Source organism: Balaenoptera ricei, chromosome 2 (genome assembly GCF_028023285.1).
Source record: "Balaenoptera ricei isolate mBalRic1 chromosome 2, mBalRic1.hap2, whole genome shotgun sequence".
In the NCBI taxonomy this organism is placed as follows: Eukaryota; Metazoa; Chordata; class Mammalia; order Artiodactyla; family Balaenopteridae; genus Balaenoptera; species Balaenoptera ricei.
The window spans coordinates 924,550-947,546 of NC_082640.1; the positions used below are offsets into that span (position 1 = coordinate 924,550).

The following is a 22,997-nucleotide window of genomic DNA, read 5'->3' on the forward strand; positions in this document are numbered from 1 at the left end:
GTCAGCTTGGCTGGGCCACAGTGCCCAGTCAAACATTATTCTCGATGCTTCTCCTAAAGGTGTTTCTTGGATAAGGCTAGCATTTAGATCAGGAGACTTGGAATAAAGCAGATTACTTTCCATTATGTGGGTGGGCCTTATCCAATCAGCTGAAGGCCTTAATAGAACAGAGACTAACTTCTCCCTGAGCAAGAAGGATTTCTGCAACTGTAACAGGGAAGAGCTAAATCGGCCTCCACCTTGGACCTGTTTCTTTTACTTTAACCTTTCTTTTCGTTGCTTTTGTTGTTATAATCATACACAATGGCCTGCCTCAGGGAACCCCGCCCACCTGTGAGTGGCTGCAAGAAAAAAGAAATGAACACATTCCCTCACGGAGGCTGGTCATTTCAGGAGATGTTCTGAAAGACTGATGGCCCTTTTACTTTACTCCCTCACCACCTCGCCCTCTCTGATTCTATAAAAGAAACTGGCAACCAGACCCCGACAAGATGGTTTTTCAGAGACACTAGTCTGCCATCTTCTCCATCTGCCGGCTTTCCAAATGAAGTCGTCTTCCTTGCCTCAGCACCTCGTCTCCGATCCGTTGGCCTGTCGTGCGGCGAGCAGAGCAAGCTTGGACTCGGTAACACCAGCAGACTGCCTTTGGGCTCAAACTGCAACTCTTCCCTGGGTCTCCAGTCTGCTATCTACCCTGCAGATTTTGATTTATCAAGCCTCCACAATCACATGATCCAATTCCTTAAAATCTCTGTGTGTACGTGTGTGTGTGTATGTGTGTATATGTGTGTGTGTGTATGTACACACATTCTGTTGCCCGACTAATACAAACAATTAGGAGGGAAATATTAAAATTTTAGAATAAACTAACACTTCCTAGTTACTGGAGAAATTAATTGCAACATTTCAGCATCCTTTAAAATAGAGAAAAGCAATAAAACCAAAATTTGTTTCTTTGAAAGGATCAATAAAACTGACAAACTGTTACCTACCCAAATTATTAAAATTAGGAATGAACATTACTACTGACCTTGAAGAAATAAAGAATATTATAAAAACAAATTAGATAATCTAGATGAAATGGACAAATTATTAGAGAGACACAAACTACTGAAACTGAAAAAGGAAGAGAAAATCTGAACAGATACTTATAAGCAAAGAGATTGAATTAGTAATAAAAAAACTTCCCACAAAGAAAAGCCCAGGACCAGATGGCTTCACTGGTGAATTCAATCAAATGTTTAGAGAATAATTAACACAATACTTTACAAATATTTTGAAAAAATATAAGAGTAGGGAACACTTCACACCTCATTGTATGAGGCCAGTATTATCCTGATACCAAAATCAGACAAAGATATCACAAGAAAAAAAAAAAAATCTACAGACCAATATCCCTTATGAATATGCATGCAAAATCCTCAAAATACTAGCAACTCAAATTCAACAACATATTGCAAAGGATTATACACCATGAGCAAGTGGGATCTACCCTAGGAATGCAAGGTCAACGTATAAAATCAATGTTTACACTACATTAGTAGATTGAAGGAAAAAAGCTACATGATCATCCCAATTGGTGCAGAAAAAGGGATTTCTATACACAAAATGAAGTAATCTTCAAACAGAGATAATTTTTTTTTTTTAATTATTAGCACCTTTAATTATTATTATTATTATTATTATTTTTTTTTTGGCTGTGTTGGGTCTTTGCTTCTGAGCAAGGGCTTCCTCTACCTGCGGCAAGCGGGGGCCACTCTTCATCGCGGTGCACGGGCCTCTCACTATCGCGGCCTCTCTTGTTGCGGAGCACAGGCTCCAGACGCGCAGGCTCAGTAGTTGTGGCTCACGGGCCCAGTTGCTCCGTGGCATGTGGGATCTTCCCAGACCAGGGCTCGAACCCGTGTCCCCTGCATTGGCAGGCAGATTCTCAACCACTGCGCCACCAGGGAAGCCCCCCAGAGATAGTTTTACGACTTCTTTTCCAGTCTGGGGGCCTCTTCTTTCGTTTCCTTGCCTAACTGCTGTAGAACCCGCAGTACCACGTCAAGTAAAGGGGCAAGAATGGACAGCCTTGTCTAGTTTCTGCTCATAGGGGGAGAGCAGTCAGCCTTTCACCGTTAAGTATGCTGTTAGTAGATGCCCTTTATCAGGTTGGGGAAATTCCCTTCTATTCTTAGTTTGTTCAGTTTTTATCACAAAAGGGTGCTGGATTTTGTCAAATGCTTTTTGACCCAACCAAGCTACCAAAACTGCTCACCAAGGCTGCTGGTAACTCCCACACTGCAAAGTCAATGGTCAGTTCTCTTTTTCTCCTCTTCTTTGACTTATCAGCAACATTTGTCAGAGGTGATCGCTTCTTCCTCCCTGAAATGTTATTTTTACTTTGCTCCTAGAAAGTCACACTCCCGGTTTTTCTTCTCCTTACCTCACTTTGGGTTCTCTTCTTGCCCGTATCATCACTCACTCCTTGGTGATCTCATCTGGCTTCATGGCTTTCAATTTGATCTAATATCGACAACTCCAAAATCAAGAGCCTCGGTGCAAGAGCCGCCCCTGCAATCACCTATCCGACATCTCTACCTGACGTCTTAAACGCAACCTATCCCAACGGAAGTCCCGGAACTCTCCCCACCCCAATACCCTCCTCCGCCGTCTTGACCAGCTCAGCAAATGGTCACTCCATCCCTGAAGTCACTAAGCTCATCCCTGATTCTCCAACTGGTCTGAAGATCCCGTCAGTTCTACCTGAAGGGAGATCCAGAGTCTCCTGTCTTCTCCCCACCTCCACCTGTGATATCTGGGCTCGAGCTGCAGCCACTTCTTGCCTGGATGACACACGGCTGCCCGCTTCGGCCCCTGCTCCCAGCAGATCAGCCCGGGTGACCCTTAAGTACACGTCAGGGCAGCTCACTGCCCTGCTCCAACCCCTCCGTGCTTTCCCATCTCACACAGACTAAGGGCCGAAGGAGTGGGCCCAGCACCCGTCGCACCAGCATCCTGCTACCTCGCCAGCCTCGGTTCCTGTCGCTCTCTCCTTTCTCCACTCTGCCCCGGCCACACGGCTCTCCTCCCTGCCCCACAGACGCTGCAGGGCCCTGTCTGAACGGTCCAGCTCCCTTCCGGGACCACCCTGGAGAAACCTGCGTGTCCTCCCCTGCCCCGGCGCCCATTCCTGCTTCACTGTTCCTCACGGCACTTCTCACCGTCGGATGTATCGTATAATTTATTTAGCTACCTGTCTCCACCCCACCCCCTTACAGAAGCGCTATGAAAGGGGGTCTGTTTGGATCTCTGTTGAAACGCTAGTGCCCAGAACAGTCCGGAACATAACAGGCGCTCAATAAATATTAGGAAAAAATGCTAGGAATAGCATTATAAGGAAGTTTTATCCTGCAAATACCAGAAGAAACTGTTAACCAGAGCTGAAGTGGGCGTCTCTTGAGGGAGGACACGGCAGTAAGGACGAAGAGGGAAAGGGGCTCCTGTTTGTGGCTGCCAGACTTGTGATGTTATTTGACTCTTCAAACAATTTATTAAATAGAGCCATAGGAAATTGCTGACATTCCAATGCCTTTTGACCTACAAAAAACAGCAATTTCACACGCTTCAACCTAACGTACATATTACTTTGATAAAAATATAAATTAAAAATTATTTTTAATAATTTTGGTGTGGGGAATACAAACGAAAACTCAGAGGACAAAGGAAAGAATTGCATTTGACTATGCAAAAATTAAAATGTCTACGTGATGATAAACTTGGCCTTAAAAAAAGGTAAAATGCAACCAAAAGACCAGAAGAAAATGCACACGGCAGAGAGAGGGTTAATATTCATGATACAGAAAGGGCTCGTCACATTAACAGGAGACTGATAAAGAACCTGATAGAAAAAAATAGGTAGAGATAGGATTATTCAAGGGGAAAAAAAGAAGAGAAGCTAATAAAAAGCCACAGTATTGCATTAAGTCACTATATTTAAAGGTGTTTACCAAATAATACTTTTACCAAAAAACAGCTTTGCCATAAATGTTAGCATGCTGCTTATGACACTGCTTTTAAAAATGCATAAAAATCTGTAGCATTTTGAGGGTTTGGCTTTGGGGGGGGGGGAAACAGAATTCCACAAAACAGTCAATTTGCTCAGTCTATTTGTAACAAAGTAACTCTTTAATACTACAAAAAATAACCAGAGAACTACCATCAAACTTGTGTATCCTGAAAAAGAAACAATTTCCGATCTGTGGTCATTAGTTGAAGGGCTTCCTTAAAAGAAAAAACTTTTATCAGAAACACTATTAATTTCTGTATCCTATTATGTCATATCCTTTTTTTTAAATAAACTTTCTTTTTTTAAAATTAATTTATTTATGGCTGCATTAGGTCTTCATTGCTGCACACATGCTTTCTCTAGTTGCAGCGAGCGGGGGCTACTCTTTGTTGCAGTGCGTGGGCTTCTCGTTGCGGTGGCTTCTCTTGTTGCAGAGCACGGGCTCTAGGCACAACAGTAGTTGTGGCTCGCAGGCTCAGCAGTTGTGGCTCGCGGGCTCTAGAGTGCAGGCTCAGTAGTTGTGGTGCGTGGGCTTAGTTGCTCCGTAGCCTCTGGGATCTTCCCGGACCAGGGCTCAAACCCATATGTCCCCTGCACTGGCAGGCGGATTCTTAACCACTGCGCCACCAGGGAAGCCCCATATCCTTTTTTTAATACAAAGTCATCTTACTGTATGCTTCTCTTCTCAGATATCTGACCTCAGTTGTAGCTAAGTGAACCTCTAGGTGCCTTGAATCTGTGGATCTCTTGCTGCACGTGTATCAGAACAAGCATTTAGACCAGAAAGAAAAGATGTCATAACGCACATCTACTAAAACATGTCAACCGTGCTTTCCTCTTGGCCACAGTCAGGTATGGAAAGGAAAACTCGTTTCCAAGACCAGGAGTCAAATGGAGTCTATAGTGAGGCTCTATAATCAGAGTTTGCAAAATCCAAAAGCCAACAGAAGCTAGACGGGCAGAAAAATCTTCAACTGCATTCTGTCAACGCATTTTGTACAACATTCACTCCTCCGAAGAACTAGGTGGTCCCATTTTCCCTTAACTGCTCTTTGGTTACTTTTTTTTCACCACATTTGAGGACAGGGATAAAGAAATACTTCACTATTATAGTACAAGCCTCAACACGACTGCTGGGGAGTTGCTGGGGGACCCTGTCTCAGGGCTGGCCAGACCACAGAGCGGCAGGGCCGTGTTCATTTAAGGGGTCCCTTGTAACTCAGCGCCAGCTAATTCTTAACACTGCAAAAGGAAGGCCTAGTTTGGTCAAATCTTTTGTCAAAGGAGCCAGAAACTTTTACATGAAATTTCTCATATTTGTGGGTCTAACAAAAATATATCCTTTGCCTAAACACAGCCTGAAGACTGTCTGTGAGCTCCCCAGGTTGATACAAATTATTACATGATTCATGATATTCCCATTTTAGCTGGATGGTGCCCTAGTTTCATCCGTAATTGGGGGGTGCAGAGTGGTGTCTTGGAATGACGAAGCCCTCTATGTTTTCCAAAGAAATCTTTTCCTGGGACCTGGGGTATCTGCATGGGTCACTTCACCCCCTAATGCCAAACTCCTTAATCTAAGTGATTAAGACCCCATGGTCTTAATTATACTCAATCTCATCTGCTTTGGGGCTTTGACCAACGAACTACTTCCTATCTCAGAATTTCAATCCTTTATCATCAGTCCCTCATCTCTGCTACAGAAGCGATCCGATTATCCTCTCCCACTAAATACTCCTAGCCCTCGACTACACAAACCACCTGGAACTCAGCTGACCTCTTCCTTCCCTGTCTACTCTTACTTGCAAGGCTTTGGCTCCCAGCAAAGTCGTTGCTCAGACGTTGCCAGTAACTACGAGTTTCCAGATGCAGTGTCATTTTATCAGAACTCATTCCCTTTGAAGCCCATCATGCTGACCACCTTTGCTTTTGTACTTCAATTCACATTTACTGATTAAATATTAATTTTATAAAACTCTACATTCTATAAGAGAGATGTAAATTAAAACCCAGATTTCATTCTTTGGATAAAATTTTATACGAAGGATGAGTGCAAAAACCAGGCAAAACGTTAATAAAATGTGTAAAGGTACTTGGCCTGTCACTGAAGATCTCACGTTATCGAGCGCCACGCTAATTGTGCAGTGCTATCGTCTACATGTCACCCAAACTTAAATACGCCCTGTGCTCTGCAACAGTCACCTCGGTCCATGCTCTTGCCTCTACCCTCATCCTCTGGTCTAACTGCAATTCCACCTAAACCCCGGCACCAGCTCTAACGTCACCACTTGTGGGGCTGAGTCCCCACTGCCGCAGGCTGAGAGGGTCATCAATCACTCCCTCTGAATTACGGCATTTTACGTGACATTCATCCAATAATGCTGCCTTATGCCACAGTTCTTCCCTGGATGGATATATACTCACCATCTAACAGACCAAAGATAAGCCCTGAAAGCTGGGGAGAACAGGTGTCCCTCTTTCTGTTTCGGAAAGAGGCAGAAGCTTGCAGGGACGGCCTCTCCCTGTCTGCCAACTCCCGGCCAGTTCCCTCCCACGCCGACCGTGGCCTGGCCCCGAGACCTGTCCTGCCCACTGGGCCATCAGAGGATGTGATGTGAGCGGAGCCTTCACAGCACCTACGTACCGGAGGTGGTTTTCTCTGCTGTTCTCCAGAACCCTGAGACCACCACATGGGCAGCTTACTGGGGGGTGAAGAGCTACGTGGGACAGAAACAAGTTCGCCCAGCGGAGCACTCCTGTCGACCAAGCAGACCCCAGCCAGACAGCCAGACTGCAGCAATTCGCCATGCTGACACAGAGCAGAACCGCCCAGCTGGCCACAGAAACAGGAGAATAATAAATGCTTGCTGTTTGAAAAGCCACCAAGGTTTCCAAGATTGTAAGGGCGGGGATCAATCGATACACAGACTATCTGGCACACTGTACTGTACTGAAATGAGAGAAGAATTATTGAAATTGTAACCTCTCTCTGATCATCCAGTTCTCTCCGTAAATTAGAGCTTTTCTAGCCTAAAATTTAGAATACCCTATATTCTACATGGTTTTTTGGTTTTTGGGTTTTTTTTTTCATTTGTTTTATAGAATGAAAAGCTATAGGGCAGCATACTGTAAAAGATACAGTAGGTATTATATCTACATAGATGTACATAGATATAGATACAGTAGGTATTATATCGACATAGATATACATAGATATAGATAAGAGTAGGTATTATATCGACATAGATGTGGATTTGAAACCAGGATGCACCATTTACTGTCTTTGGTAAATCCTTTAAGCTTTCTGTGCCTCAGTTTCCTTTTTGTAAAGTGGATAAAATACTCCAATCTCACCGTATAAGAGATAAGATGCACTAAATACCAAATACAGTATCTGGCACATTTCTTCAATAACCAAGAGATACTATCATCATGTACATAATATTAATCTGAAAATAAGGAGGTTGAAGGATTTCTCTCTCAAACTGAGTTTCCACACCACTACCTCTCACTACTGCAAGTGGAGAATTTGTCAGTGTTCGAACACACTGCAGAGCGGGGAAAGGTCTGAATGGAGATGAAGATGAAGATGATTCTGATGCCTTTAACAACCTCTGGATATCATGAATTTTGTTTATAACATCGCTTGGCATCTCCAAACTGGAAAGTTTTCCTTCCAAAACAGACGAGCAAGTTAATCATAAGGCTTAATTGTCCTGGAAACTGGTCAGTCGATGGTTATTTTGGGAGTGTTATGGGAATAATAAATCATTAGAAAACAGAAACAAAAAGTTATTTAGGAAGACATAAGTTATTTAGAAGCTTTGAATAATTCACAGCTAACCAGATAATTGAGAAAAGTCCAGATACAACTAATTCAGTAAACATACTTAGCATATATAGATGCTTTTTCACCCTCTATCAAAAAATATATGATGGTTTACAAAAACAGAGCATCTGGGAAGCTTCCTGAATAATAAACCAAAGCACACACTGACTTCCTTTGTGTCCAACCAATTGAGCCAGTTTAAAATAAAGATTCATGCTACCCCCCCGCTGATACCAGAGCATGCTAATGAAAACATGCTAATTTAAGACAAAACAGTATAATGGCTTTAAAGAAAGCAACAGAAAGAAAGAACTCCTCTTCCATGACCAGTTGCTCACCTAGATGGGTTCCACTGCTGATACCATCATACTCAGCATCTTCTGGATGGAGTGTAAAAGCAGACAGAACAAAAGCCAAGAAACAAAGCAGAACAGTTAGAAGCCCAGCCACAGATGCAAAAAAATAAATCACTTCAAACAATCATAAAGCACAGCATAGAACAGCCCTCACAATGCTACTCTTAAACATAAAACATTTTGTTTTATATTTAAGTTTACAGTAACATTTTGAAACGTCATGCAATTCTTTTTTCAAGCTTGTCTGGAAGTGCCTTTACTGCACTTCCAAGAAAATTGTAACAGACTTGCCTGATACGTTTATACTTTCACAGTCAAGAAAATTACACCACTTGATCCCCAAAGTAAATTTATTTTTGTGAATCAGGCTCTTTGATAATATGTAAAATATAGCACTTATTTTGGCTCACTGGAGTAGACAGTAAGGTTAAAATGAAAATACAGCCTTTCTTTTGATAAAAAGAGAGTCCCTGCGGGGAAGGAATAAAGGCACAATACTTCTATTTTTATTTTGTTTTAAAAAGATGAACAGATGAAAACACTTTAAAATAAACAATGTGCTATTAATTATTTCCAGGAATTAAATGAATACTGGGTTATGCATATCTTAAAATTTTAATTTAAGTCATGGAGTCCTACTTATTTTAGGCTTCTCATCTTTATATAAATATACTTCTAAAACTAACAGCACAGACTGTGCAGAAATCAAATAGTTGAGAAGACTCTCCTCACATCCTTATGTAATAATAAGTCTGTCAGTGTATCTGAATAACATTGCTTTCTTCATTCATCTTTATTCGAGACTACTGACAGATAAAAACAATGTACTACATTAGAATACTGTGTATATTTCTGCTATATGAAGCAAAAAAAACCATTTCTTTCAAAGACAAAGTACAACCATGACTGCTGGTACTGTAATGTTACGATGAAAGTTGGGCTGTACCATGATCTTTTACAAACTGCTTGCTATGGTCAATTTAATCTTCTACATATGTGTACTAAACAAAGCTACTAGACTACGCAGGGAAACTTTTATACATGTACCTTTAATTTCCTCTGAGAAGCACAAAAAAAAAAAAAAAAAAGAGGATATGATTAAATGTGTAGAAAATACAATTAAAGTAGGAAGATGTTACATCCAAGGGACAAAAAAAATCCACCTACCACACTCAACTGTTTCCTCATCTTAGAAAAGCCAAAGGAAAAAAACAAACGTATTTTAAATATTTCAAAGTAATTAGTCAATGAATAAATAGAATTTGTGAAAAACTACATTTTAGACTACACTGTAGTTATAGTCTAAAAATAATGTATACACTTAAGCAGTAAAAACACAAAGTCTTCATACAGCTTATTAAATACCCCAAAGGGGAAAATAACCAGGAAAAAAAATCAGTATTTTTTTCAAAATAATACCTTCAATAAGGGGATTATATTTATTTTTATGGAACAGTTCTGTTTCTAAACTAATCTGTTTAGAACTGAGGATATTTCATGATAGAAACAGTGAAAAGAAGTAAACATTTTAGAAACAACAAATTTTGCCTTTAAAATGTCTATATATCCTGTAAATTTAACAATACCTCAACAATTGTCAACTTATTACACATATGAAATGAATCAGACAGAACCCTTTCTTTTCATTCTGTCTATATTACTTGATGAAAGGTATCTTAAGAAGTAATCTGAAATAATTCTTAAGTTACTAAGAAGACAGCATTTTATGAGTTAGGTTTGACCTAGGAGACACATCTTCAGTTGAGGGAGAAAAAAGAACTGGAAATTTAACAGAAGCCAATTGTAACCACAAGTCAAGGTAGGAGGTATTTTGCTACACGACCTTACAGAGTGAACAGGACCAATCAGAAAAGTTCTCTGCTCACTTCTCCCTTCACATCCAGCACGACAGCCAAAGAAAACACTTAGGAGAAAGTGTGCACAACAGCCTATTTTTACTTTTCAAACACCTGTGGGCCTTCAAACTGCGTTAGCTCTATTTGGACAGTATTTGCCAAAATGACAAGCAAATCATTATTATTCAGGCTCACAGTATGAGTCACTCAAGTTGTGAGTTTATTTATCCTCATTTCTTAGTAGCTCTGAAATGTCATGTGCATCTAAAACAAATTATTAGAAAACAAACAATGAATGATGTGACACAGGATAGCCAAGCCAGGCATCTAGCTAGAAATAACGCAAGCTCTGTTTAAGACTGATCAACCTGTGATCTCAGACATTTCTGCTGTAAAGTTGATTGTTAAAACAGAGTGTATTTTCTGATAGAAACAGCAGGATAGACTGAGCATTGCACTCTTGATTAAAGACTCAATGTCACATAAATCAGATGATAAAAGCCATGTAAAACACACACACACACACAAATTAAAACACCAAAGCCAATCCACAAAATAAAATCTGTAACTTAAATTACATGTAGTATATGTATATTTCATATTCTAATAAGAGGTCCTAAATAGGCTCGATAAATATTCAAAAGAATATTTCCTCCTTGCAGTTCTTAAGTAGGAAGAGAATGGTATTTTTAGCATGACAACACACACGTAAATATCCAATAGCAAGTATCATGCTGAATAGACATCCAGTAGGAAAAACAAAGAGGGAAAATATACAGAAGGTAGACCTCAGAAGACAGTTGGGATAAGGGGCAGGACTCTTCCTCTGATAAGGCACTGCTGCATGGACGTCAAACGCATAAGCTTAATTTTCCAACAACTCTATGAGGCCGGAAGTATTATCCCCATCTTACAGATGGGGAAGCAGAGGCCGAGAGGGATGGAGCACTCGTATGCGGCAAAGCTGGCTCGTGGACCCACGCGGTCTGGGTCCAGAGTCTGAGGTCTGAACTCCCGCGCTACGCCATCACATCAAAAGTCACTTCCTAATACCTGGAGCTTCAAGCCAGAGAATGCACGTCAGAGGAAAAAGGTCATCGGAAATAACAAATTTCTTCCAAGTTTCCCGACTACTTCCGCCACCTTCCGCTGCTCCAGCCTCTGGCCCCCCCGAAACATCAACCTCTCAGGTGTTTCTCTGCCAGGAGAGCTGGGAGGGGCGCAGCAAGAGTCCACGCTACGTCGTCAAGCACTGACGTGCAGGATGTGACAATTACAAAAAGCACAGAGAGAGGCCCAGGTCACGAAGAGAGAGACTTGCCGTCCTCAGGGAAAGGAGTGTGGAGGCCCGCGTGACAAGCATTCGATGAGCTCTGCGCGCCAGGCAGGAGGGACTTGCCCGGTCACTGGAGGTCACCCCGCGTGGGACATGTCTGATCCTCCTGACAAGTGGAGAAACTGGTCTCTATCAGTGGGACAGTCTGGGGCAGAGTTAGGGCCCCACTCTAGAAACTGCTTTCCCAGACCCCTCACCCCTCCATGCCACCTCCCCTAACAGGCTGCAGAGATCGGTGACCGAAGACCAGACCCCTAACCGCCGATCAACCCTCTTACCTGCGTGACGTCGGGTCCCCAGAGACCACATGGCTTAGAACCTCTCAGATGCAAAAGCTAGACACACACCCTGACAGTGTTATCTTTATATATCTTTATATACGTAAGGATATCACAGATGAAAAATAAGCAACAAGAAACGCCTTTACCTCAACCATCTCATGGTGTAAACAATCAGACGTGCAATTTATAATTTAATTCATCTACACCTCTTTCTACACGAGCTCTGATCTTTGGCATCTCCCAAAGAGCGTCAGGGGAAAAAAATATTTCCAGTATTTTTAAAACCCCGTATGTTTCTGTTACACGTGATCCCACCAATATTAAGAAAATGTTTGACAAAGTTTTAGATACAGAAAGTTAAGAACATAAGCAATCTATTTGTTCATTTCTGAATTAAATTTATGCGTGAACACAGTAAATAAACATTATCTAAGATGCCAGGAAGAAGGTGATTATTCAACTTGGAAAGTAGTATTACAACAACCTGTAGAGCAATGATATATATAGAATTCTCAAAAGTTTGGTCTTCCACAACACTGGTACCATGAAGAATGAATTCACTCTTTCCCTCAACGTTTAAATTCTGTTGTTGGTAGATTGAGATCTTCAATCCACAAAATACTTGTCTTTGAGTGAATTTGGTGACAGCCTGTTTGAATGGACACCCTTTGCCTGCAGTCAAATATTTTCTTTTTTACCCACATGATAACCATCAAAATCGGTTAAAACAAATTCTAAACTATTTTGTGTCTTTACCTTCTAATTTTTAAAAAGTCAATAAAATAAATTGTACATTTTTGATTTCTGGTTTATTTATTACTAGAATTCTATTAGAGCTATTTTGTAAAAGAAAATGTCTTCATTAATATTATTCAATCAGCATTATTAGAAATGTTCAGCTATTTATACTTTGATAACTAAAAAAAGGAAACCAAGCACAATAAGTAAGTATCATACTTGAATATTCTGCAGTAAAATACACTACATGAATACGAACTCAATTTAAATATAAGTTACATCTGATTGAAGTTGAAGGTAACGTTTATGCTACTAAGAAGCTAATTCCTAACTTACATACTTATGTTTCAATAGAAAGGGAACAAACAGTATTTCAAGTAATCAAAGAAATTCATATTTCTTTTTAAAGGTTAGGTGCTATCACATGGCTTTATATATGCAACTGAACTGTAAAAATAAGCTTTGGCAGGAAAGTCGTAGGGTAAATTCTATCGACACAAGAACTGCAAGCTGCTACTAAGTGTCTGTCAGGAGAACTGCCCCTGCGTGCTACTTGAGACATGAGATATGCACTTACTTGGGCCCCAAACACGCACCCCATGTCCTTCTGATAACAATCTAAACGTTGGTCACAGCAAGGAACACCTGTCAGCCTTCTGGGTCTGTTCCTCTGTCTGTATTACTAACATCAAGCCGTTATGTTAGAACCTAGCACTGGATTAAGGGGGAGGGCAGGAAGATAAAATTCTATCATAAATTTCTGTGTTGGATAAGTTATTCCTCCAAAAAATGGGAGGAGGGGCAGGAAGAAAGAGGAGATGAGTTCCTACATCAAGCTTCTAAGATCTAGGAATGTTTTAGTTTTAAGAGTTCATGTTTTAGTTTTTAGGAATGTGTAAGAGGCAAATTACTTCGTTTGAGGAGCCTGTTTTCTGTATATGCATTAGATACGCCAAGATTCCTAAGGAGAGGAAATAACCAAGCATCAAGGATGAATACCACCCACACTCAGAGTTTTGCATAAGGGTGCCAGTTTAAAAGCCTGAGGAGGTCGGTAGTACCAGGGCTTCTGATTTTCTAACCATGGAGCCCGGACCCAGAGTTCTAGCATAAATATAAAGGCAGAGATAACAGTACTGGCATGCTCCAGTCCTTTCTGACCTCTGTGTGCACACTAGCTGAAGCCCTACAGCGCCAGAGCCATCGTCCACGAACTTTTCCTCCATGCAAACTTCAGTTATGATGATACACTGTGAATCAAATAAAGAGTAAAATCCTACCAATACAAAAGCAATCAATTTGTCAAAAATGTTAACTGCCTAATGACCTTTAAGTCATTATTCTAAATTCAATGCTTAACCAACATCTTCCTAGGTTTTAAGAGCACTTGTGAAATTTAGTGCAGAAAATTTTTATCAACATGAGTATTTTTCATAAATTTATAAACACCAACATGAGAGAATTATTCTTCTTTTAGAAATTTTATATTAAATCAGAAATTTTCTTAAAACCTATTCCATGACTATTCAATGTAATTAAATTGATCGATTATAAAATATATAGATTTTTTCAATAAAATAAAATATAAAAATAAAGGATTTTATATCAACTTTCTGCTTTTCTTCATAGTATTATTCTATAATTTAGCAAAGGGCCTGATAACGAATGTCCTATTCCAAAAATCTAAGTACCAAAGGTTGAAGTCCAGGAAGCGTTGAGTCAGATGGTCTTTACAAGATTTAGTTACATAAAAAACAAACAAAAAAAATCACTTTCAAATACACAGGTTACAAAACAAAGTGCTTTAAAATGCTTTTAAAAATGTTCAGATCCAGGGACTTCCTTGGCAGTCCGGTGGTTAAGACTCCGCATTTCCAATGCAACAGGCGCGGGTTTGATCCCTGGTCAGGGAACTAAGATCCCCCCACGTGCCGTGCAGTGAGGCCAAATGAATAAATTAAAAAATAAATAAATAAAAAATGTTCAGATCCAGTGCAATGATTTTTGCATAACTTTTGAGTTCAGAGGTTTATGAGACAACATTCAAAGAAATTTCAAATGGAATTTCAATTCTTTGAGAATAAAGACAGGGGCCTTCTATTAAATTTTCACAGAGGTATACAGTCTCTCTGAAGGAGGCTGTATCTACTATACGCTGTATTTACTTTGGATAATATTCATCAGATTTATTTTTTTATTTAAAAGTAAAGAACATCTACCTATGAGAACAAACAACGCATCTCTCAGTGAATCAAAATCTAGGTTAAAAAAAAAAGAGAGGAGAGAAGAAAAGGAAGAAAGGGTGAAAGGACGACCACGTTCCATAAAGACAAGTCCTGAAGCTCAAACACTAGCGTACTAACATATAAAAGAAATTATGTAAATTCATATTAGGAAAATGCAAATCAAAACTACAATGAGGTATCACTTCACACTGGTTAGAATGGACATCATCAGAAAATCTACAAACAACAAATGCTGGAGAGGGTGTGGAGATAAGGGAACCCTCTTGTACTGTTGGTGGGAATGTAAACAGCCACTATGGAGAACAGTATGGAGGTTCCTTAAAAAACTAAAAATAGAACTACCATATGACCCAGCAATCCCACTACTGGGCATATACCCTGAGAAAACCATAATTCAAAAAGACACATGCACCCCAATGTTCACTGCAGCACTATTTACAATAGCCAGGTCCTGGAAGCAACCTACATGCCCATCAACAGATGAACGGATAAAGAAGATGTGGCACATATATACAATGGCATATTACTCAGCCATGAAAAGGAACAAAATTGGGTCATTTGTAGAGATGTGGATGGACCTAGAGACTGTCATACAGAGTGAAGTAAGTCAGAAAGAGAAAAACGAATATTGTATATTAACGCATATATGTGGAATCTAGGAAAATGGTACAGATGAACCGGTTTGCAAGGCAGAAATAGAGACACAGATGTAGAGAACAAACGTATGGACACCAGCGGGGGAAAGAGGGGTTGGGTGGTGGGGCGGTGTGATGAATTGGGAGATTGGGATTGACATGTATACACTGATGTGTATAAAATAGATCACTAGTAAGAACCTGCTGTATAAATAAATAAATAAAATTTTAAAAAAAAGAAATTATGTAAATTCAAAGACAAAATAGCCTCCATTACAATTAGTGCTCTACACACACACACACACACACACACACACACACACACACACACACTCTCACACACATTTATCCTGAAACCAGTTTGGGGAGAGCTATTAAGACAATCTCTCTACTTTGCACAGTTCTTTAAAACAAAAAAAAAATACATCAAAAATTTTAAGTAAGTGAAAATTCATAATTATAACCAATTACATATTTCTAAGTTGCCTAAAACTCAAGCAAATTAGAGTATGGATTCAGATTCGAGTAGAATCACATTTATTTCATTTTCAAGTTAGACACATTTTATCCCACATGCACCAAATGTATAAGAAATGTGCAGGCCCCCAAATTTAAAAAACCCTCAAAGAGCAAGTCAGGTAGAGGCCTCAGAGCTCCTTTCCACTGGATGAGCTGCCAGTGAAAATTCATCACACTTAAGAACAATGCAACATTCTGGTTAAACCTGAAGCTTTCGATGTCACGGGACATGTGGCATTCTATGACAAGTGTTTTTTCCTTCTGCCCAGACTTAACAGAGCAAGAACAAGCAGGCTTTTGAATCAGTGCTCTACTTGAAGCTTGCTTGTGAGATTTATACTCGACTGTAGTTTGGCTCCCTTATAACGTGATTCCTGGGCTCTAGGCTTCTACAAACTGACAGAAATAACAGGAGATGGGAAAAAATGCAACGATACTAAAAACAGATGTTGGTGTGAAATTCCAGGACCATTTATTTGCTCATTTCACCTTTTAACGTACAATTTCTATGCAACAAAAGGGCTTTTTTCTTTTTTTAACTCTTAAAATACCTAGAACCATGAAGCAGAGAAGATAAAGTAGGATGGGGACTTACAGGAGGTGGGAGGTGAGAAGTAAAGAGAATCTGAGAGAAGGGTAGGTTAAAAGAAAAACCATACTATCTTTTCCAGTAATCCTACATCATCGTTTTTCTTATTCTTATTTTCTTTTAATCTAGTCCGGTAATAACTCTGAACAGACCGGGTGAAGGTCAGAGTTACTGTGATGTCAGAATAAGCAAGGAAGAAAGTAGAACAAGAACGACTGTTTTAGGCACAATTGCTTTTGTGCCCAAGAAAGTGATGGATTTTTTTCCTCCAATCTTTACCAAGAAATATCTTATCCAAACCTCCTAGCTTTAGAGAAATAAGAGTTGCATTTTAGGTTACATTATAAAATACCTAAATTCAGAATCAAAGAGAGTCGTAGTTATTAGTTTTTTTCTTAAAGAGTGAGTCATGGGTTTATTATAAACAACCCCAAACACCCCTTTCTTCAAAAGATTCACTTTACCATTCCCACTATGAATTTCTTACTTGTTGGTTCTTGTGAAATGATGACCCAAACGCTATCACAGGTAATAGGACCTCTTATTCTACCACAAACACCTGCTGTAATAGTCAAAAGTAAACAGCAAGACTTAGTTACTCTGCATTCTGATTAACAAACTTACATGATTTCCTGTTGGGAACTTTCAGGGGCTGGACTAATATTTCTGGTCGTCTCAGAGCCAATCTCCTGGGGGAAAAGAAGGTCAATATGCCTATCAATTTACAGTACAGATCCAAGATTAACATAACACCAAAATATTAAAAGCCTTAAGAAAAAAATGGAACGTTGGAGGAAAAAATGAACACGATGCAATCTACTCAAATTAAGAAATAAATCCTCTACTTTCAAATTTTTATAAATTCTCCCCACTCTGAAATCACTCTTCTTTATTTTTCCATCTTTCACATCAATACAGTTTCAGATATTAATGTGCTATTTTCCATTTGCTTCGTAACAAAAACTGAATATGACCTGAGAGTGTCATATTATTTTTGGTCATTATTCATACTTCGTTAGACAAAACAGAAATCCAAACCTGAGGGATAAGGAATTCTAAGGCAAGGTTTTAGTGCTTATTTTATCACAACTATGCTGGAATGATATTTTGCAGAGAACGAAAGGTCAGCTGAAGACAGGCCGTGATTCTGGGCCAGGAACTCACCTTTCCTGGAAGTGCTTAGAGGGAATCAAGCCTGCTCTGGGATTGGCATCTCCTTCGTGCTTCGCCTGCCACCACGTTGCATCATCCTGGCTCATAACCTGAAGAATATCTCCCTTTTTGAAAGAAAGCCCAGCTTCCTTACATGGAATTGCTTTATCCTCGTTAGGGTCATAGTCAAAGAGGGCTTTGATAAACATCTGGAAGAAAGTTCCGTTTCAGATGAATAAATATAAAAAATAAATGTGAAGCGGCCAACATTCTTCTAACTCTGATTTATTTAAGAAATAGAATATTAAGATAAACTTGTTGTGACAAAGAGGATATTTAGGAAATGGAAAAACATTGGTTCCCACAAAAAAGGGTTTCTGAGGGATGGTTACCTTGCCCTCCTTTGATGGTGTCTCCTCCTTGACGCTGGGTATAATCTTGAATGTGATTGCACCCTGAGACTGAGCCTGATGTCAGAGGAAAGAAAGAGTTATAAGAAAACCTCTGGAGCCAAGGAGGAAGAAAGTCAAATAGGTAGAAAATGAAACGATTCTAAAAATTTACAAGCTTGGGGTGTCTACTCTTAGACAGAACAAACCAAGGAAACTATTTTTGTAGAAATTCCTGTAACGTGAGAAGGCACGAAAGTTTGTCAAATAAGTTAAAAAACATTAACCACTAAACCACTTTTACCTCCTGTGCACTTTAAAAATGCCGATGAATGTATTACCATCCATGTTGAGTTACTTCAAAATAGAAAGACAGAATACGCACAGTGCCTTGAACAGGATTAAATGGCAAGAACAGACCGTGTGCAAGGTTCAGACCACTGCACCTAAGGCTCAGCAGCCAGGTTTCAGGGACAAAATTCCCACAACTGCCAGTAACGTGGCTATAAATACATGACTCAATTAGTTGCGATGCTCATCAGAAAAATAATGAAAAACACTCATCTGTGTCATATTCTGGTTAGTAAGAAAAGCACCAAATGTAGTAGATTCATTAAAAGATGGGAAGACTGTCTATTCTAATTGAATTAAAGCAAGCAACAATACCCAAAATTCTTTGCTGACTACCTCAGACAAGGGTAGGTCTTCCTAACAGGGACCTGCTGTGTAGCACAGTGAACTCTACTCAATATTTTGTAATAACCTACAATGGAAAAGCAGCTGAAAAAGAATATATATATGTATATACGTGTGTGTGTGTGTAACTGAATCACTTTGCTGTACACCTGAAACTAACACGACATTGCAAAGTAACTATACTTCAAAAAAATTTTTTTAAAGAGTAGGTCTGCCTTTAACACACTCTTACATTCTTTCTCTCTTTTTAGCATTTGTCATAACCATATCTATATAATTATTTACACAATTATTTCTTAATGTCTGCTACCCCCACTAAGTCGTAAGCTCTGTGAAAGCACTAAGTACATATCTAGGAGGACAGGGAGGAAAGGCGAGAGGGGGAGGGTGGGCGGACCTCCCTGAGGCTCACTATCAGTGTGTGCCGGTGACCAGGACTCCATTTTGTTAAAAAGGCCCTGATTGATACTGTTTGCCAATTCCCATGGTGTGAATACTCCCATCACAGCCAGTTTCAATCTATCAGCACGAAGTCACTGAAAGCCAGGATGGGAAAAGTTGCATTGAATCAGCTTCTGTCAGCATATGGAAGCAGCTCCAGTGCAGCAAAGAGACTCACATAAAATGGGGGGTTTAACTGTATAAATATCAGAATTTTATAAAGGAGTGATTTCAAAATGGTAATATCACTGTTATTACTTATCATAAAAGTAACTCACTAACCTTATTAAGAATTTATATAATACTAAACTGCATAAGTAGAAAGAAAGCAAGTCTTCTCTATAATCCCTTCCCCTTCCTCTAGTTTGTGTGTGTGTGTGTTTTAATGCAGCGGTCCCCGACCCCTGGGCCACAGACTGGTACTGGTCTGTGGCCTATGAGGAACCGGGCCGCACAGCAGGAGGTGAGTGGCGGGTGAGCGAGCGAAGCTTCATCTGCATTTACAGCCGCTCCCCATCGCTCGCATTACCACCTGAGCTCCGCCTTCTGTCAGGTCAGTGGCGGCATTAGATACTCATAGGAGCGCGAACCCTACCATGAACGGCGCATGCAAGGGATCTAGGTTGCGCGCTCCTTATGAGAATCTAACGCCTGATGATCTGAGGTGGAGCTGAGGCGGTGATTCTAGCTCCGGGGAGCGGCTGCAAACACAGATTATCATTAGCAGAGAGGTTTGACTGCACAGAGACCATCATAAATCAATTGCTTGCAGACTCATATCAAAACCCTATCAGTGAGTGGCAAGTGAAAACGAGCTCCCACTGATTCTGCATTATGGTGAGTTGTATAATTATTTTGTTATATATCACAATGTAATAATAATAGAAATAAAGTGCACAATAAATGGAATGTGCTCGAATCATCCTGAAACCATCCCCCCACCCTCCTGTGGTCCATGGAAAAGCTGTCTTCCACGAAACCAGTCCCTGGTGCCGAAAAGGCTGGGGACTGCTGTTTTAATGTATGTAAAGCACTTAGAACAGTATCACTAAGGGCTCAATCAATGTAAGCAATTACTAGTATTACTATTATTACTAAATCATATAGGTCTATCAGCCATTGTGAATGCTTCACAGTAATCCATCACGTGAATGAATGATAATCAATTCAACCTTCTTGATAGTTTCTAAATATTTTTAAAATATCTTATTTATACACATCTGAAATTATTTCCTTTGGGTTAATTTGCAACAGTTGAATTTCTTGATTAAGGGCTATGCAAATTTAAAATGGATAGTTTCAGATAGCCATCTCAAAAGGTTCTATTAGTTTACCCTACCAAAAAAAGCATATAAACATATCTATTTCCTTATAATCTGGCTAACTCTGGGCATTACCAAGCTTTTAAATAACCACCAATCCAATATTTTTCAGACATCATGTTTTCTTTTATAATTCTCTGTACACACACTTTGCTGATTTTTCTGTAACCGTTCCTTTCTTAATGATTTTTAAGAACTCTCTATATACGTTAAAATATGAGCCTTCTATCATATAAATTGAAAATATTTTGCCTACGATTCTCATTTGTCTTTTAAATTTTAGGTACAGCACCTTTTTCTGTAGAAAAAGTTTTCAATTCTAGTCATCACATCAGTTATTTTTCTATCTGAATTTCACATCAAGGTTAAAAAAACTTTTCTCTACTTTTGATGACTTTTTAAAAAACTTACTTAATTGGAGGGGATTTATTTTTGTGTGAGTTGTAAAATAAGGACTATTTTTTCTAACTGAATAATCAATTAATCCAATACCATTTATGCAATGATCTCACTGCTTTCACACTGATTTAAAATGCCATCTTAATCATACACTAAATTTTCATATATACTGAGGTCTATTTTGAGATACTAAACTCTCTATAAGTTAATAACATGTTTTCATATGTAAAAGGGACAGTCTCCCTTTATTCTATCCTTACAAATGAACTTGAGAATTTATATTGCCAAGGCTTATAATAATTTCATTTCGTTTTAGATTTCATAAGACATCTAAGTTAGTTTCACTTTTTTATGTACCAGGAAAGCATAGCCCCTAGAGACAGAGATAAATGCATCCTCAACAACAGAGTAGGTGCCATGTATTAAGGACCTAATCTGAGATGGGTCCTGTCAAACTCTTGATCTACATTAGCTCATTTAACGCTCCAGACACTCCAGTGAGAGAGTTACCACTTCTTATTCTCATTCTGTAGATGAAAACAGGGAGGAAATAAAAAGATTAAGGTATTTTCCAAGGACATAATGGGGGATTAAGTAACAGCGCTGGGATCCAAACCCTGGACTACCAAATCCAAATCCTGTGTTCACAACCAGGTCTGAAAGACAGTGATTCAACCTCATTTTCACTGCAGTTTTTAAGTAAATTTTCAGCTTACCAAGATCTGAATGATTTCCTCAGGGCTTTTATCCTCGACAGGTATGCCATTCACTTCCCTAAGTTCGTCGCCCACATGAATAAGACCTGAGAAATCGCAAATTCAGAACGTGAGCAGTGTTACGTACAAAAGAAGCCGTGGTTTGCAGTGTGGCCATCCTGAAAGCACCGTGTGGTGCCCTCAGTGCACGCGAGGACACACATCTCGGGCCCCTGAGGTTTCAGAGGCTGAGCCTCCAGCCTCTCCAAGGCCATAACATCACAACGCTGCCAAAGGAACAGCAGCGGCATCTCAGTCTTTCTCTAGAGATGCACATTACTTTCATCTTAAAGATAAATTTTTTAAAAGGCTGCATGCTTTCAGTAGTACTTTTCAAAACAGAGACATTGAAATAAGTCTTAATATAACCTTGGAAGCCCATATAAACTAAGACCGTAAAAAGTATTCTAGAATGAAATTTACCATTTATTTAAACAGGTTCCCACATTTTAACACAGAGTACAGTATCTTATTACTGTTTTGCTGTATTGTATCAAAAGACTGTTATCCTCTCAGTTACATCCTGGAAATGTGACACATAAAATCCACGGGACCCGTCCACGCCCGCCTGACATTTAAACCCTCACCACTTCTGTCTGCGGCTCCTCCTCTCATGATTCTGGCCACAACGACGGCCCCGGTCTGATCATCTTTCTTAATGGTAGCTCCCTTTTAAGGAAAAAAAATAGTGTTTGTGGGTAAATGTGTGTACTGGGTGGTAGGAAAGAGGGCAGAAATAAGGACATTCATCTGGAAAAAGTAAAACCGCTACAAAAAGTAAAGGAAGGAGGAACAGACGTCGTGCCATTTGCTCACAAATACTTATCACTAGACACACAACTTTCTACCACACAGATCGTCTAAGGTTTTCAGCACAATGCAAAGATTTTTGAAATCTTTAATCTCTTCAGTACTATGCAAAGTGTACAAATATCTTCTTTCCATTATAATCCCTTGTATTTGAATACTATTTGTTTCTACCCTTTTACAGCGTTTCTTCATTTCACTTTATCTTTACAATACCCTATGAGAAGGTAGACTAAACAGAGAAGGTGAAGTGAATAGAAAAAGATTATATAAACTAGAAAACTAAAACCCAGATCACCTGACCTTTAGTTCAGTGATCCTTCTATTACACTATTACATTACACTAAAGGAACTCAGTAATGATAATAAAGAAAGTGGGGGGGGGGGGGAAAGATCTGTTACTCCAAGGTTTTTATGTACTAGGACTGCACCTAGGTACAAACAGAACTAACATTTTGGCATGAGATTGGGAAACAATTTCAAAAGGAACCCGAAAATTCTTTACTTATGGATGTTCAGAAGCAAATTAACTGCATGCTCTTTGTCAGAACATCAGGTACACACGGTTACTTTGAACGCCTTTTCATGACTCTGCTTCCG

At 39.5% G+C, this 22,997-nt stretch overlaps 1 protein-coding gene across 1 annotated transcript in view; it reads right to left on the reverse strand.

Moving 5' to 3' along the window:
• Positions 1 to 8,211: 8,211 nt before the first annotated feature.
• MPP7 (MAGUK p55 scaffold protein 7) overlaps positions 8,212 to 22,997 on the reverse strand; it is a 96,464-nt gene continuing 81,678 nt past the window's right edge. Inside the window, exons 7-12 of the mRNA XM_059915917.1 lie at positions 22,178 to 22,259; positions 21,552 to 21,637; positions 17,981 to 18,055; positions 17,601 to 17,797; positions 17,061 to 17,125; positions 8,212 to 8,260 (exon numbers count right to left, since the gene is read on the reverse strand). Of these exons, the coding sequence (XP_059771900.1) occupies positions 8,259 to 8,260; positions 17,061 to 17,125; positions 17,601 to 17,797; positions 17,981 to 18,055; positions 21,552 to 21,637; positions 22,178 to 22,259 (507 nt within the window). The 3' untranslated portion in view covers positions 8,212 to 8,258. The remainder of the gene's footprint in view (positions 8,261 to 17,060; positions 17,126 to 17,600; positions 17,798 to 17,980; positions 18,056 to 21,551; positions 21,638 to 22,177; positions 22,260 to 22,997) is intronic.